Consider the following 15,097-nt stretch of genomic DNA (forward strand, 5'->3'; position numbering starts at 1 on the left):
TTTTAAGAAATTAGAAGTCAGGCACTCTCTTCCACCCTGTTTTTCCATTTTATTCCTCCCTCCCCTATGAATACCTACTGTATCTCCCACCTGAATTTAAATTATGGTCTGCAAATATTAGCTTTGTAAATAACTTGTTCAGTGAACACACTAATCTGTAAATTAGATTTAAAACCATCTCAAGATCACACTAATAACACATTCCCTATTTAACCATTAGTGCACAAGTTCTGATACAGCACTGAAACTTGCTCCACTTTCAACTTTATAAATAAGTACAAATAAAATGACATAAAAGTTGGATACCATTTAGCCTGACGTGAAAGACAGCTCTCCACAAGAGCCATGAAATCTACCTCACAGCTCAGCTTCTTTGCCTTTCACTTAGCTGTTTCACATAAGAATGGGTTAAGTCAGAAACTCTCCCAAAGCTTACTGAGGCAGTTTGGAGTTGGGTTACAAACTAACTTCAATGTTGCTTGTGTTAGTATATGCTTTAAAACATCTGGTGCCGGTGCCTAAGTGCTGTAGCCATCAAGAATAAAAATAACACCACTAAGTAGTAAAAACAAGGCAGTATCTGGTTATGAAACTCCAACAAGGGGAAAAGCTTGTGCTTTCCAGGCTGAGGTCTTGCCTGCCAGGGAGGTTCATTTAGTCAGCTTCTCTGGAGGAGTCACCAAAGGCAAAGGAGAGCTGCCCGGAAATACCACCACAGTACCATACCCCAGGGCAGTATCGCCGGACAAAGGGTCGCTAAACAACCTCAATTTTGGCACTTTCCATACTGACAGGCCTGACTTTGTAATGTCCATTTACTTCAATGCAACAGTCATATGCACTAGTAAGCAGAAGAGAGAGAAATGCAACAACACAAAAAACAAGTCAATGAGCACTATAGTTCTGCAGACAAACTCTTAAGGAAGAGAGTTCAAATTTGCAGTCCTCTTGCATATGCATAGCCTTCCTTGAAGCAGTTAAAGCTTTTAGACAAGACCTGGGTTAGATTCATGCCCAAACACCGCAGAGAGACTACCAAAAATACCCTGGGGATATTCATTAGGGTCAATACCTTATGCATCACTTAGCAACACTTCTCAGCACAGCTGTGCTAGGAAAAGAAACAACAGCTTCCCATGAGGTCTATGTCTCTTACCAGTGCATATGACTCCCTACTCATCACAGCTTGCATCTGTATCCAACCTTGTCAGTAGGAATGAGATCCAAAAAGCGTTGCTACGCTTTGAGCTCAGGGTTATGTAGCTTCTAATAGTTGAACACACAAGGTGACTAGGAGGGGAAGGAAGGAAGGTGGGAAGAAACCCCTCCATCCCCTCCCCTCCCCCAAAAAAATAAAAAATAAAATAAGTTAAAAAAAACAGAAGAAGCAGAGAAGCAGTGTGGCGATTTCCACTGCACTACAGGTCTCCACTTTCTAGGTGAAATTCCCTGATGATGTTAATAAATTCCTTGTTACTGTAGAACAAACAATATTGATCTCTGGTGTTTTCTTTCTGTCAAATGTTATGGTTGGGGCAACCAGACTTTTATTATTACTGATCTTTTGCTATTAGGTCTTAATTTTGTTAGGAGGCACTGGAGAGTGCACTGAGGCATGTGGAAGCCCACAGAGCAGATACAGCTTGAACCACCATTGACTAAACATCTACTCCATAGCTATCTGATTGCCAGGGATACCACACTATGGATTGTCACCACTCTGAATGGGCATTGTCAGCAGATTCAGAGTAGAACAACTAAGCCAAAGGGCATGAATTTTTATTTTAACAATCCTTAATTAAAAAGAACAGGGGGTTTTATTCAACTAGAAGGGCAAGGTGAAACTTTAGTGTACAGCTCCTTTTGTGACTGCAACACTGTACAGATGATATAGAACATATATACATCAATAAATATCTTGAGCTAATAACTCTAACATGAAAGCAGCAAAAGAACATAACCAGTCCTGTTAAAAAAATAAATAATTTCATCAAGCTATGACACCAGCACACCTACTAGTAAGACATTCATGACAAACTAAAAGGGTCAGTACTAAAAGCACAGAGAAAAGAGTTCCACACAGCTGCAAAACAAGATGTACTTTACTTATAGGTACTGAGTTATCAAAGAATATCGACAATTCAGGAAGAAACTATGCTTACCAAATACAATTGCTTTGGCAAAAGGTGGAAATAGTTCCGTATGTCTGCATAGATTTTTATGAATTTGCCAGAGATCTTTGTGCAGTTTCTTAAAGTCACTGTATCTCTTCCAAACGACTATCTGAAGCAGAGAAGGGTGAAGAAAAAAAAAAAAAAAAGTATTAATGAGGTTCATTGCTCATATTAAAATAAAACTGCAGTAAGAGACACCACAAGTACATTTTTCTAAGCAAATCAGACTACTACCTTCAGCAAATATTTTTTAACACTTAAATACATAATCTGAACTGCCAAGTGTAACAGCCATAGACAGTAATATAGGTTCATAATATGCCTGCAAACCCCATTTTGACTAACAAGACTACAGTGTATAGAAAACATTACATAAAAGTTGAAAGAAAGAGGGCAAAAGCAGCATTGTTTCAGAGATCAGCCACACTGTGATCCAGAGCTATATGGGGAACCAGAACGAGAGAGGAAGAAAAAGCAGGACAGAAGTGTTTCACCATCCAACACTCAATTACATGCTGTGCTCAGCACAGCTGCAGGTATACAGGGAGGGGGGAGAAAAAACAGCAAAACAGAAAATGAGGGAAGAGAAATCAACAAAATTAAAGGATGCTTACAGACAGAGCATTAAAAAAAAACCACAGAACAACAATTTAGCCTATAATTTACGTGTTTATGAAAAATGCTAATCATGTGTAAATGCAAGCCCAATTTAAAATGGTTGAGGACTTTGACCAAAAACTGAATATGTTTATTTTGTAATCTAGACAAAAATCTTCGACTTGAGGAACGCAAGGAGATCATTAGTTCATTACACCACTTGAGGAATAAAAATTTTCCTCATCTGTCCTGTTCAGAAAGAAGTAGTCATCTCCCAGCGAGGTATCAGTCTTGTCCTTCTTCCCTCCCATTCTTCGTATTCTTCAACTCAAGGAGAAAGGAGAACCCATCAGGAAAAATCAGGCCAGGGAGAGAACTGAGCAACCAAATTTGCACTTCACTGCTAATAGGTTTGTTTCCAGGTTTAAAAAAAAAAAAAAAAAAAAATACATCTTAGCCTTAAAGCACCTTCTCTTTTTACTAAGGTCAGAGGCCTTCTAAGTTCCAGTGGATACAAGTCCTATTTACAGAACTATGCAGTTATAAGATAACCAGACTGTTAACAGAGCTTTAATCTGGCAAAACTCTATCCATCTTATAAATGTAGCCATACAGAAACTAGCTGTCCTGATTCAGCTCCATCTATTGTGCATACACATCCAAGGACTCAGTTGCAACTAGTACTTGATAGAGTTCAACAGCCAAGGCAACAAAAAGAGGAATCTCTCAAAAAGGCAACTAGTGATTTTGCTATCAGAAACAGTTGATGATTTTTCAGTGCTGCACTTCCACCTAACAAATTTACAGAAGATGGGTGATTAGCATTTCTTGAGCAATATACATGCAAAACATAAAATTGCTTAAGATGGCAAAGTTTCAAACCATCAACTTACTGTACTGTCAGTACCAGGTGATAATGTGAAAAGCTGCCAAAAAATAGGAGCATGATGTACTGTTTCACTAAATAAGTATTATTTCTGCTGCTGCAAGTGATTTCCCAACAGCCAAGAGGAGAAAACAAATACCCATAAACAGCTTGCAAAGCAAACAACTCCAAGTCATCATATAACCTTCTCAGAAGCTCACAGAAATCATGCCTTCGCATGCACATGGCTCAGCAAAGTTAGCGAAGTTCCCACTTTAATATACTCATTAGAAATCAGATTTGGAGGAAGGAGAACACACTGTACTTTGAAACTCAAGGAAGCGCAGCAAGTGTATCATAAAGCATACGTTAGACTTGTAATGCAATAGGTTGCTTGTCACAGCTAGAACTAGTAGAACTCTATTAACACATTGACTCCTCTATTCCACAATGAACAACCCTTTCTCTTCCACAGATGAGTACAGAGAAAACTACTTACAAGACAATCTTTATTGCAAAATAGGTACAGTTGCTTCACAAACCATGTGGTCACCATCCACCCCAAAAGCAAGGAAATTAAAAGGAAAGCCATCAGCCATTCCGTATCTAAAACTTCTCCATCCACTACTTGATGTTAAGTCACCTTCACCCTTTTGAGAAGAAAGCCCTTACAAGGTTATCTTGCTTCCTGTCTCACAGTAACACTTTAGGGTATGTTGAATTGCAGTTGGCAGCAGTAGGAGGGATACCATGTTAAAGGATTATATTCTAAAGGGCAGTTAATAGAGGTGACTGAAAACAGGCAAGTAGAGGTGAGGTCACAGCACACAGCCTTATGTACAGCTCTACAGAAAAGCTCCGGATATACATGGTTTTGTGACTACAATTCACCCGTATAGCAACTACCATCTACAATATACTTCTTTAACTATGCACTTTTAGGTGTTTTCTCGTAACAGAACCACATCGCATCCAACATGCTATCACATGCAAAATACTTCATTTGCTACAGTGAAGGGTGAAAAAAAGGTCAATCATCAAGTTTATGACACATTTATGTCTCCTTGCTGACTGGAGTATGTGAAATCCTGCATGGTTAACCTGTATCCACAGATCAGTCATGATCATAGCAATGACTAAAAGATAGGGGGGGGGGTATTTTTTTCAAAACTATTTAACATATATTCATGCAATATTCTAGCTGAAAGACACTTACAATATATTTTTCTGATGAATGGTTCATCAACAGGTGTTATAAAGTGTTTTTTTCCCCCACAAATGAAGATTAAGGAAATGGCAGAGTGTGTTCATGGATAGGTTCAATTCAGGAGTCTCCCTGGAAAAGGTGAACATCAAGCTAAAACCTACAATAATGCAGTTCTAAAAACAGACCCCTGATCACCTCTCCGACTGTGATAGGCTATTTTAATTTTCCAGAGATTAAAAAAGAACCAAAGAACATGAATGTTCCTGTTTGTTTGATTCTCAGGATTCAAAGAAGGATGCAACAAAGGAATATTAGCCAATTCTCACCTCTGCAAAGCCACTAATCAGTAACCCACATCGGATGGCACAGAGGTGCACTGAATTCATTTATAGGCTCTTCCTACATCAGCTATCCAGGTTCTCCTCAACTGTGATAAGAAACTGCGCTAGAAATTCAACATATCCATACAGTACTCAGTGTTTGAAAAGCCACAAGGTTGTGCTTTTGAAGGAAGATTTTACATGTATATAGTATAATAGTATCAACATGTCAAGTCATTGGTCCAGAAGAAACCAAAAAATATGCTTTTTTTTTTTTTTTTTTTAATTCTGAAGCAAACCAAAAGAAGTATGATGTAATCTTTTGTCTCAATAAAAATGGCTCTTGACGTTCTTCTGAGATATTAAAGAGCCACAGAAATACACTCAATCCTCATTCACAGCTTTCTCAGAAGAGGCAAAAAGCAAGCAATTAAGTTTTATCAAAGTATATCACAGGAAGATACTTAAGGAGCCTCAGAGAGAGACACATAATATATGAATTGCAGTCTAATCTCTCTCAACTACTCCCACACTCCTCCATTTTCCTTGTTCACTAATAGACAGTAATGATGTAGGCTTTTCAGTGAAGTATTGGTTAAAGAGGTAAAGAATACCCACAGCTGAGACCTAAGACTTGGATTGTGGACTGATCTGTAATTTTACCAGTAGGAGTTAAGTAACCATCAATTTGCCAATTCCAGCCTTGAGAAAAAAGCTTCCAAAAGTTATCAAAGCAGTTTTGTCATCAAAAGACACTTTACTCCCTAAGACTTTGTTTGAAGTCACGATTCATCACTGACGGCAGAATTGCAATATGTTATGCTAGCTATTCTGTCTTTGAACTGAAAGCAAAAGACAGAAGGAAGCATACAAAAAACTGTTTGTTCAGTTACAATGACTAAACACACACAGAAATTGCTAAATTACGTCAAAGATGCTTCAAAAGCCATAACGTGGTACATAAACATATTTGCACAAATTTAGACTGTTACCTCCTGGACATCCTCCGGATTTTTTCTTGAAACAATCTGAAAAGCAAAACAAAAAATATATATATATCAGTGCTTGGATTTTCATTTTGGAAGTTAAAAGAGTAACATATGATGATCTGTTGCTGAAAAGAAAAATCTGGGGGAAAAAAGGGTATGCTCCTCTTCAATTTGCACTCAGAAACATTTTTTTTCAGTTTTAGAGAAGTTCAATATCCAAATACAGCATAGCAAGGTATTTTAGCAGTGGACACAGTTGTGATAGACATAAAAATGTAAATCCTAGGCAAAAAGACACAGAAAGCATCCCAAAAAACAAAACTACATAGAATACATCCCCAACAATCTTTCCAGTCTTTTCCTGTAAATTCATATTAGGGTCACATTAGTCCCAGCAAACAGAGCTAATGATGGCTACTTGGCTTGATACAAGCTATGCACAACCTCGCTACAAATGTTAGGCTTTGCATTTACTAAGACAATATTTCCACTTGACTTAGAGCCATCACAGCACAGCTCACACCAGCTGACTCGGTTCTTGTGTTTTTTTGTTTCTCCTTAAACACTCTTTAACTAATTAATTATAAATTACTTTATCCTGAGGAAAACTGCCATCAAAAATAGGCTTGGCTACACACCACAAAGAAACCTGTATTTTGTCAGGCTTTTTTTTCTTTAAATAAATATTGATCGCAAAAACCTTTGAAAACCAAGTTCTGTATCGGGCTTACAAACCACAGCAAGAGCACATCCACACAAACAAGCAAATCAAATTAAGGTATCTTTAATTCATAACTGCAATTATCTTGTGCAAGTCAGTCTATCTCCCACTATAACTCAGCCAAAGCTGTTCAAAAAAAATAATTAGCCTGTTACGAGTTAAACCAATGTAGGGCATTCTCAATCCAAACTAAGACTATCCACACACTGACACACCCCCAAATATGAATAGATGATGTACATAGGCAAGTCCAAGGAGTCCATGCTCCTTCCGCCCTGCAGACTAAATCAGCACCCAGCAGTACCGCCAGCATTGCTCAGCTGTTGCTCTAAGATGGAAGTCACTGAACCCGGACTTTCCTCCTGCTAAGCGCTCTCCACACTCCCCCCATAAACTAGCTCTCTTCTTCCCTTTGGTTTTCCAAGAATCCTTGCTGAAGTCTCCCAGATTTCCCAACATCAGCTTACTACACAGACGAGTCACTAGTCTTTTACATGTTTTGAAGCAGACATGACACAAAAGGGAAGGTTTATTTTCTCTGTCATGCTCATCAAAAACCTGAAACATTTTCCTTCTCAGTTCTAAGTTATTTCTTTCACCTTGCACATTAAAGTCCTCTTCTTCCAACATTGACAAAACATTCCTCAACTTTTCTTCACTCTAAGCAGTCTAGCATCTTGCAACTTTACAGATTTTTAACCTTGGTTGTTGTTGTGCTTTCATTCACTACCAGGCAGTTCATGAGTGGAATTTGTTGAAGTATCTCTACCCTTCTCCTCTAAGATTTAGGGTATTTGATGTAAGGAATCTGTAGAGCTGGGGTGCAGGGAGAAGGTATCATAGGCATGACCACACATCACAGAAGAACACCAAAGGGCACACACTGATTGTTTTGCATTGCAGTTCACCTTTAATTAAAGCCTTACAACAGTTTTGGCAGCTAGGTAAGTTACCAGATGGGCAGAAGGAGACCCAGAGAGATGAGTAATTACCCAGCCAGTTAGTAAGAATCTGGAATAAAACCCAGAGGCCCTGTTTCACAGTCACTTGTTCTAATGTTACATCACCTTCTATATCTATCAACCATGCCAACTTTAAGTCAGCATGTAATAATTTATGTGTTACCTACTTTGTTCTTCATATCCTTTTTCTGAAGGTCAACCTCAAAAGAGGTCTTCCCCTTCAATCCAAACTATGAGATAACTGAGAGACTTGGCAAGCATGTTACTAACCCCCAAATTTTCAGGGCACTTTTTAAATCCTCCCATAAGGATCGACACAGTCAGCTTCTTCTGCAAATCTGTAATGCAAGCAACTTTCATCCATTTAAAAATATATCAGTAGGCTATCCACTAATAGGAGCTAAGCAATGCATAACTACTATGTTACACTCTGAAAACAGAGATCCTACAATGATCTAGTGCCTTACCACTGAACAAAGTACTCAAGACTATCCTATTCCTTGTCTGCCCTCCAGATATCCAACATAATTCATTAAAATTTTATCATTAATAACCATAATCTTCTGAATCATCAGAACTTTTACTAGTAGCCTGTATTCTTAGATCTCATACAACAATACCGTTAGTATTATCACTTGCTGATACCTCTTTCTGTTCTTTAACCCTTGGAAATGAATATAAGGCAACATCCATTCAATTTTGTCTGCATTTAAATTACTCCATATTTTGCAAGTAAATAATGTATTCTCTACTAAATACTCCAATGCATTCAGTTTCTACAAAATACATGACTTGCAAAAACACGAAAGGGATTGATTTTTATAAAGTAGTCTCATAAACAAGAACTTTTAGAAAAAAAGTCTGCAATAATGACAGCTCATCTTAGCAGTCAGAAGAGATTGCACGGGTAGCCGTACCTTTGGGTCAGATGTTTAGGACACTCTAAACAAATGCTCTTCTCAGTCATAATTATTAATTTATCATAATATTGAAACAAAAAGTTCTTTTAACTTAACTTAGTTTCACAAGGGATTCACTCATATGTCACTAGAAAGAACCAGAAATCTCCACTAGCACGTACTGAGTACCCTAGATCTTGCAAATACAATGGGAAGTTCCCTCTTACTTTTATCCAGGCAGTCCCCCAAAGTTGCTGATCATCAATTCAGCAAGTACAGCAGTAATGCTGTTGAATCAGCCATGGAGCCAGATCACTGCAGGAATGGGAGGGAGGAATAGGAGGGGAGAAAAAGGGAGGGTAACAGAAATGTATGTAAATTTATTTTTAAATGATTTTGTGCAGTGTCTAACTCTCCCAGTGTCATCCTCACTTCAACTACTGCGTAACAGTCCATCAGATAGAGAGCCCTAGATACAAAAGCTATTTATACATCCACGTTTGTGGATTCCAAGCATCTTTTGGCACTTAAAAAAGCTTTTTTTTTTTGCACTTTGGGGACTATAGACATAAAACACATTGAGGAACTAATGGATCTGTGTTTAGCTTAGTTTAATTCGGTCAGCTCCCAGACTGATCAGCTCCCTGTTCTGTAGTGAATCACTCAGAGTCAGCACACTACCCAGTTCTGGACTATGTCACCTGGAAAAGCACTACTGATCGACAGCTTATCAGACATGGAGAAACAGTGACACTCCTCACAAGCTAAACACATTTTGTTCTTGAACAATTCTGCGCATACCACAATATCAGAGCATTTTTAACTAACTTAAGCCAATAAGAACAAAGCCATTAGCGTAGAGTAAAATAAACAAAAGTCTTGGCTCATTCCTAAATACAAGAGCATTACTCCCTATTACACTGATATATTGATATTGACTATTTATGGACTTAGCCCATCATGACCTACTGAGGAAAAACCTGGAAGCACTATTTTCCTTGACTCTATCCCAAAAAAGGCTTTTTAAATTTAGAGTCAATGGGAAAAGCAATATTTTCTCCTCTCAACAAATACCACATTTTGTTTAACTTTAAAAAAAAAAAAAAGTATTTCCCATGCTTGTGTTTGGCGGACTAGTACACATGCATTTGACAAAGAAGACTAAAAAAAGGAATTGATCCATATTTTCACAAGTCATGCAAACTGATGTTCAAATACCCTAAGAGCTACAATATGTGCATGCGTGCCTGTCTGCGCGTGCACATATGATATACATACAGACACGGAGAGAATGCTGGATTCTTCGAGTTAAGGGAAGGGGCGCATATAAACATTTGCTGCTCTCACAGACAGAATGTCTGCAACTACAGTAGCTGTAAGACCACACACAGATCAGTTTAATAAAGTCTGTCCTTCTATGAAGCTTCCCGATGTTCTCAATATACCCTACCATATGTGTGAATTGAACTTCCAGTCCCCTTGCACCGACCTCCGTGAAGTTTTGACTTACTCCCCTTTCCTTTTCTGCTTAAATAAGAAAATGGAGGAACAAAGAAAGCAAGAATTTTCCCTGGGGGAATAGAAGCAGCCTTCAGCAAAACTAGCACCGAGCCAGCTCTCCCAAAATCCAGCTATTTGCTGCACCTATCCCTCCTCTCCCGCTAGGCCCAGCGCTCTCATTCACCCCGACCCCCTTCCTACCCGAATGGAGCAGGAGCCGAGGAACATGCAGCCCTTAAGAAAGGGACTTCCTAGATATTCCTCAACTCAGACAGCTCTGTGCATCCAGCGTGGGCGAGCTGGAGATACGTATTCTGCCTGCTAATTTTTGCTCCGGAGCTGCCTGCGCTGTGGGACGGAGCGGGGGGCAGACCGGCTTCGCTGCGATCCGTCCGAAGAGACTGGGGAGAGAAGGAAAGGAGGGCAGCGCTCAGCAAAGGGGGGGGGGGGGAGGATTTTTAAATCATTCTTCTATGGCCTGCAGCAAACAGGGAAGAGAAAAGGAAATCAATCCCAAAGCGCACCCGAGGGAATAGCAACGTTACGTAAAGGTACGAGGACACAGGATACACCTAAGATTCGGTTAATCAAACCTTTGCATTCTCCTGGTGTTATTTTCCCACCCACCTTTCCCTGCCAGGGGAGTTTCCTCAGCCTTGACAGCGTGATAGCCTTTACCGGCACCTCGCTGAAAAGCAACAACAGCCAAGAAAAGACCCAAACCGCGGGCTGACGCGGGCGGGACGGGACGGGACGGGTCGGGACGGGACGGCCCCGCGCCCCGCCCCGCCCCGCCCGGGGGGGGGGGGCCCGCCGCTCGCTCGCTCGCTCGCTCACCCGCGCCGTGACCTTGTAGACGGTGTGCCCGCGGGGGTGCCGCCGCGGCTCCGTCACCGTGTAGAAGCGGGCCAGGCCGCCGCCGCCGCCGCCGCCGCGCTCCCGCGGGCTCAGCATGCTGCCGCTGCCGCCGCCGCTGCCGCCGAGCCGCTCCGGGTCAGGCCGCGACCAGAGGCGGAAGCGCCGCCGGGAAACACCCCCGCCCCGCCCCGCCCCGCCCCGCCCCGCCCCGCCGCCGCCGCCGCCGCCGCCGCCGCCGCCGCCGCCGCCGCCGCCGCCCGCCCGCGCGCGTCATCCCCCAGGCGTGAGGCCGCGGCCGAGGAGCCGGCGGCGCCGGCGGCGCGGCTCGGCGGCGCGGCCCGCCGGTGCGGGCTTGAGGCACAGCGCGGCCCGGGGGCGGCCGCCCCGTGCCGGGGCTGGCGGCTTGTCCTGGCGGGGACGCGGCCTAAGAGTCACGTTCAGACCTAGCGTATGCCGTCCTAAATCCGAATATCTAAAACACATTAAAAAAGAAAAAAAATCACAGCTTTTTAAAGAGGAACGTTAAAAGAAGGCCAAATCTGATAATTACTACATCACTCTCTGTTTCATCCCTTCTCCAGATTCTCGCAGCTGGACTCGGATTTCCCTTTGTGGATGAGCTCCTGCAGGCCGACAGGTCTGCAAAACGCTTTGGTGTGACGAAGCTCCTCAGGGTGCAAGGCACCGCTTCAGTCCGAAGGAACGCAGCTTTGTGCTGCAAGGCGTTCTCATGCCATGGGTTACTAAGATTACAGATGCCTTCAATTACTTCTCTGCAGTGGGATCTGTACAAATGTAGATCCTACCTGATATTATATGAACAGTTAAAATTCTTTTTACCATTACATTTTCATTCATTTAATAGCAGATATTAAAAAATCAGCTTCTTATTACCAAGTTGTTAACATCTCTGATCTCACGCAGATCTCTGACATAAAGAAAAATACTTGATTAGACTTCTTTGTAAATGATAAGAGACTCTTGTTCTGAAGCTCGCAATAAGCAGGTGTCTCCTTTGAGGAAGACTGAACTGTGTCATGAATCTTTACAACCCTCCCAATTACTGCTGTGAAAATGAAAGCTGTTCATCAATTATTACATTAGTTTTCTGAGTTCCAGGTCAGATTCACTTCTACAGATCTAGAAGCATCAATCTGTGAGCTCACCTTTAAGTCCTCCTAAGCAGTTTCACTGTTTCACTGTTTGGAGGTGCTGCCAGAGTTTCACCTCTGTCCTCTTTCTAGTGATTACAAGATTAGTGCTACTCTTGATTTGGATGTTCCCCTCACTCACTTCTTACCTCATTATGATGGGAACTCCATCCTGTGTACTGGAGGCAAGTAGCTCCTGCAAACATACAGAGGCAGAGAAACAGTCATGAGTGGGCCAGCTGTTCCCCTTCCAGGGCTGGTCTAACAGAAAACAGTTGGTTAGACAATACTTTTCCTTATGAAACCCAGAAAAGCCTAGCAAAGTTAGGTCACAGGAGCCTGAAATGCATCTAAATGGAAGTATTTTAGCATCCTGGATGTACAGCTTCTTCCTTGAACAGTATTATCCCAGAGAAAGGTCATTTTCTGAGGGAGAATACAATGACTCTTCCTAACATTTCATAGGGCAGAAATGGTCCAAATGTGAGTTTTATAACACCCTCTCTCTCAGTTTTCTTTGGATTACTTTGACATTCCCAGCTATCAAATTACTGGAAAGATTCTTTACCCTTTTTGTCTCCAAGAATTGTTTGATTGGTCTAGTCTGATTTGCATGGGGAACATTTTCTTAAGGAAGAGAGAAGACATTCATTCTTAGAACATGGTCTGCCACTCTCACTAATCATCTGAGAGAGTGGAAAGGCCTGTCTTTTACATCTTTTGACAAGATGCTGGTACATCTAACTTCATGCAAGTAACTATCAAAAGGAGCGCCGCAAGAAATAATATGATCTTGATCATCATTTCTCCAAAGCAAATTTTCCAGGCCCAAGGCTAAAAGACTTGTCAAACTCCAATAGATAATGACTGTTTTCTTACACCAATAATAATGGAGCTAATGTTTCCCTGAAAGAGGCTTTTCAAGAACAGATCTTTTGTATGAAGTAATTCTAGTGTACGAGTGAGGAAAAATAATCTGAGCTTTGCTTAGATCTGAAATGAAGGGGTTAGACAGAGTGATCTCAGAGGATACTTTGTTACTGTTACCTTCCCTGATTTTTAGCTATAGGAAACTTGCAGCTAGTCAAACTGCATTTGTGTTGGCCCCATGCAAAATATGAAGAGCTGACTGAAAATATACTTGGTCTTCAATCAAAGAAACAACATTTTCTAGCATGGTGGACCAATTGCTTGATCATTTACTTACTCATTGACCGTTCCTTGACCACTTAGTTACATCATGCAGCTCTTATAACCCCTCAGTGTAATAAAATGATTAGACAGCCATTGCTATGTCGTAGAAAAACTCTACTTGTCATAATTTATAGAGAACCTTTATCCTCACACACGCACAGACCGGTAGCTGCAGGGGAAGTGTGTCCAATACACACATCAGGCAGAGGCTTCCCCAACTAGCATAAGTGAGCAACTTATATACATTTCTTTGGTTGGTATAGTTACTATCTAACACTTTCTTGATTGGCTGTACATCCAAGGTAAAGAACAAAGAAAATGGAATTTTCCACTGGAAAACTCTGCAACTTCTATCCAGTTCTATCCAGTTCAAATTCCTGGGATGCCAGGCAGGAGTTGGTGAGTTCATACAAAGTTCAGGGATTCTTCCTTTGTTCTCACTTTAAGATAGTAGTTAGTAAGAAATGGAGTTAGTTTTCCTACTATTGATTGTCTTTTACTTCCACATTTCCCCCTTTGAGGCTTTTACAGCCTCACTCTGCTCAATATTTTATATTCATAAGCTGACTGATATCTTCTTTTTCCTTTTGCAGCATTTGCAGCATCTGCTTACAGATTTTCCTCATTTCATGTTGGGATTGATAAGTGGGGAGTGTGGTATCTTTACAGCACTTGATACATAATGATGCACATCCACAAATGAGCATTACAAAAACATACAAAATTATAATGATTAAAACTCCCATAATCACTAATTTTAGCAGTCCTCTTGACCATGCACCTATCCACCCTCCTAGGTTAGGCAGCCATCCCCACCAATCAAAGGGCTGGTGTTGTCACCATGTGTAGTACTTGTAGGCCTGCGTGGATCTTTGCAAAGTCACTGTCAGTTCCCTGATCCTGGTTCACATAAAAGCAACAGCTTCCGGTTAACAAGGCACAAACTACTCCTTGGGAAGCTAAGAGAAAGTCAAGGGTAATGCAGTTCTGCCTCACTACTCCAGTTAAAGACTTAATTTCCTGATGTAGTGCCTGCAAAACATCTGAGAACGAATTATCTATCTGTTCTATTGTATCTGAAATATTAATTATGGCCTTTTCAAGTTGTTCCACACCTAGCAAGGGTATGAACCTTCGAGCAATTTGGTGGAATCCAGTTGCTCTTTCAGTTAAAGGGTTATTAACGGTTCGCTTCTGACGTAGGGGATAATGATTATGTATTGTCTGGGCACTTAAGTTTTTAAATCCCTGAACACTGGGCACAATGTACCCTAGTGTACAAGTGCCACACCAGGTAGTAGAGAGGGCCTTAAAAGCCCTTTGGTCAGTGACCCAAAACAATCCTGGCACTCCAGTAGACAGTACAGTCCAATTATATTTGTTAGCATCATACTTGTATGCTTTCAGTGCCAGTTGAACTAATTTGGCAGCTGTTGTTTTACACGTCTTTCTGCATGCACCTGGCTTTAGGTTGATCAGTTATCCAGCCATCTTCTGTTAACCACCAGGTCCCATTAGCTACAGTAAATTTATACATGTGTTAGAGAACTGGCATGCTTCCCTGCACTGAGTTGTTCTTTACTTTGGAACCATTGGGATATAACACAGTAACTGACGCGTTATCTGACATACGCAACACAAACTGGCAATGGGATGCATT

The 15,097-nt window shown here is 41.1% G+C and overlaps 1 protein-coding gene across 9 annotated transcripts in view; it reads right to left on the bottom strand.

Annotated features, from left to right (window-relative positions):
* RPS6KC1 (ribosomal protein S6 kinase C1) overlaps window positions 1-11,212 on the bottom strand; it is an 88,472-nt gene extending 77,260 nt beyond the window's left edge. For 5 of the 9 annotated variants that reach the window (XR_010883679.1, XR_010883680.1, XR_010883681.1 and 2 more), the window contains exons 1-3: window positions 11,072-11,212; window positions 6,156-6,191; window positions 2,163-2,283 (exon numbers count right to left, since the gene is read on the bottom strand). Coding sequence is in view for 5 of the 9 variants with exons in the window: in XM_067293066.1 (XP_067149167.1) it covers window positions 2,163-2,283; window positions 6,156-6,191; window positions 11,072-11,188 (274 nt within the window). In the remaining 4 variants the exon portion in view is untranslated. Of the gene's footprint in view, window positions 1-2,162; window positions 2,284-4,852; window positions 4,922-6,155; window positions 6,192-10,861; window positions 10,879-11,071 lie in introns of those variants that run through there. The other 4 variants (XM_067293063.1, XM_067293068.1, XM_067293064.1 and 1 more) reach the window with 4 other exon arrangements.
* Between the last annotated feature and the right edge of the window lie 3,885 nt (window positions 11,213-15,097).

Source organism: Apteryx mantelli, chromosome 3 (assembly GCF_036417845.1).
Source record: "Apteryx mantelli isolate bAptMan1 chromosome 3, bAptMan1.hap1, whole genome shotgun sequence".
NCBI classification, from domain to species: domain Eukaryota; kingdom Metazoa; phylum Chordata; class Aves; order Apterygiformes; family Apterygidae; genus Apteryx; species Apteryx mantelli.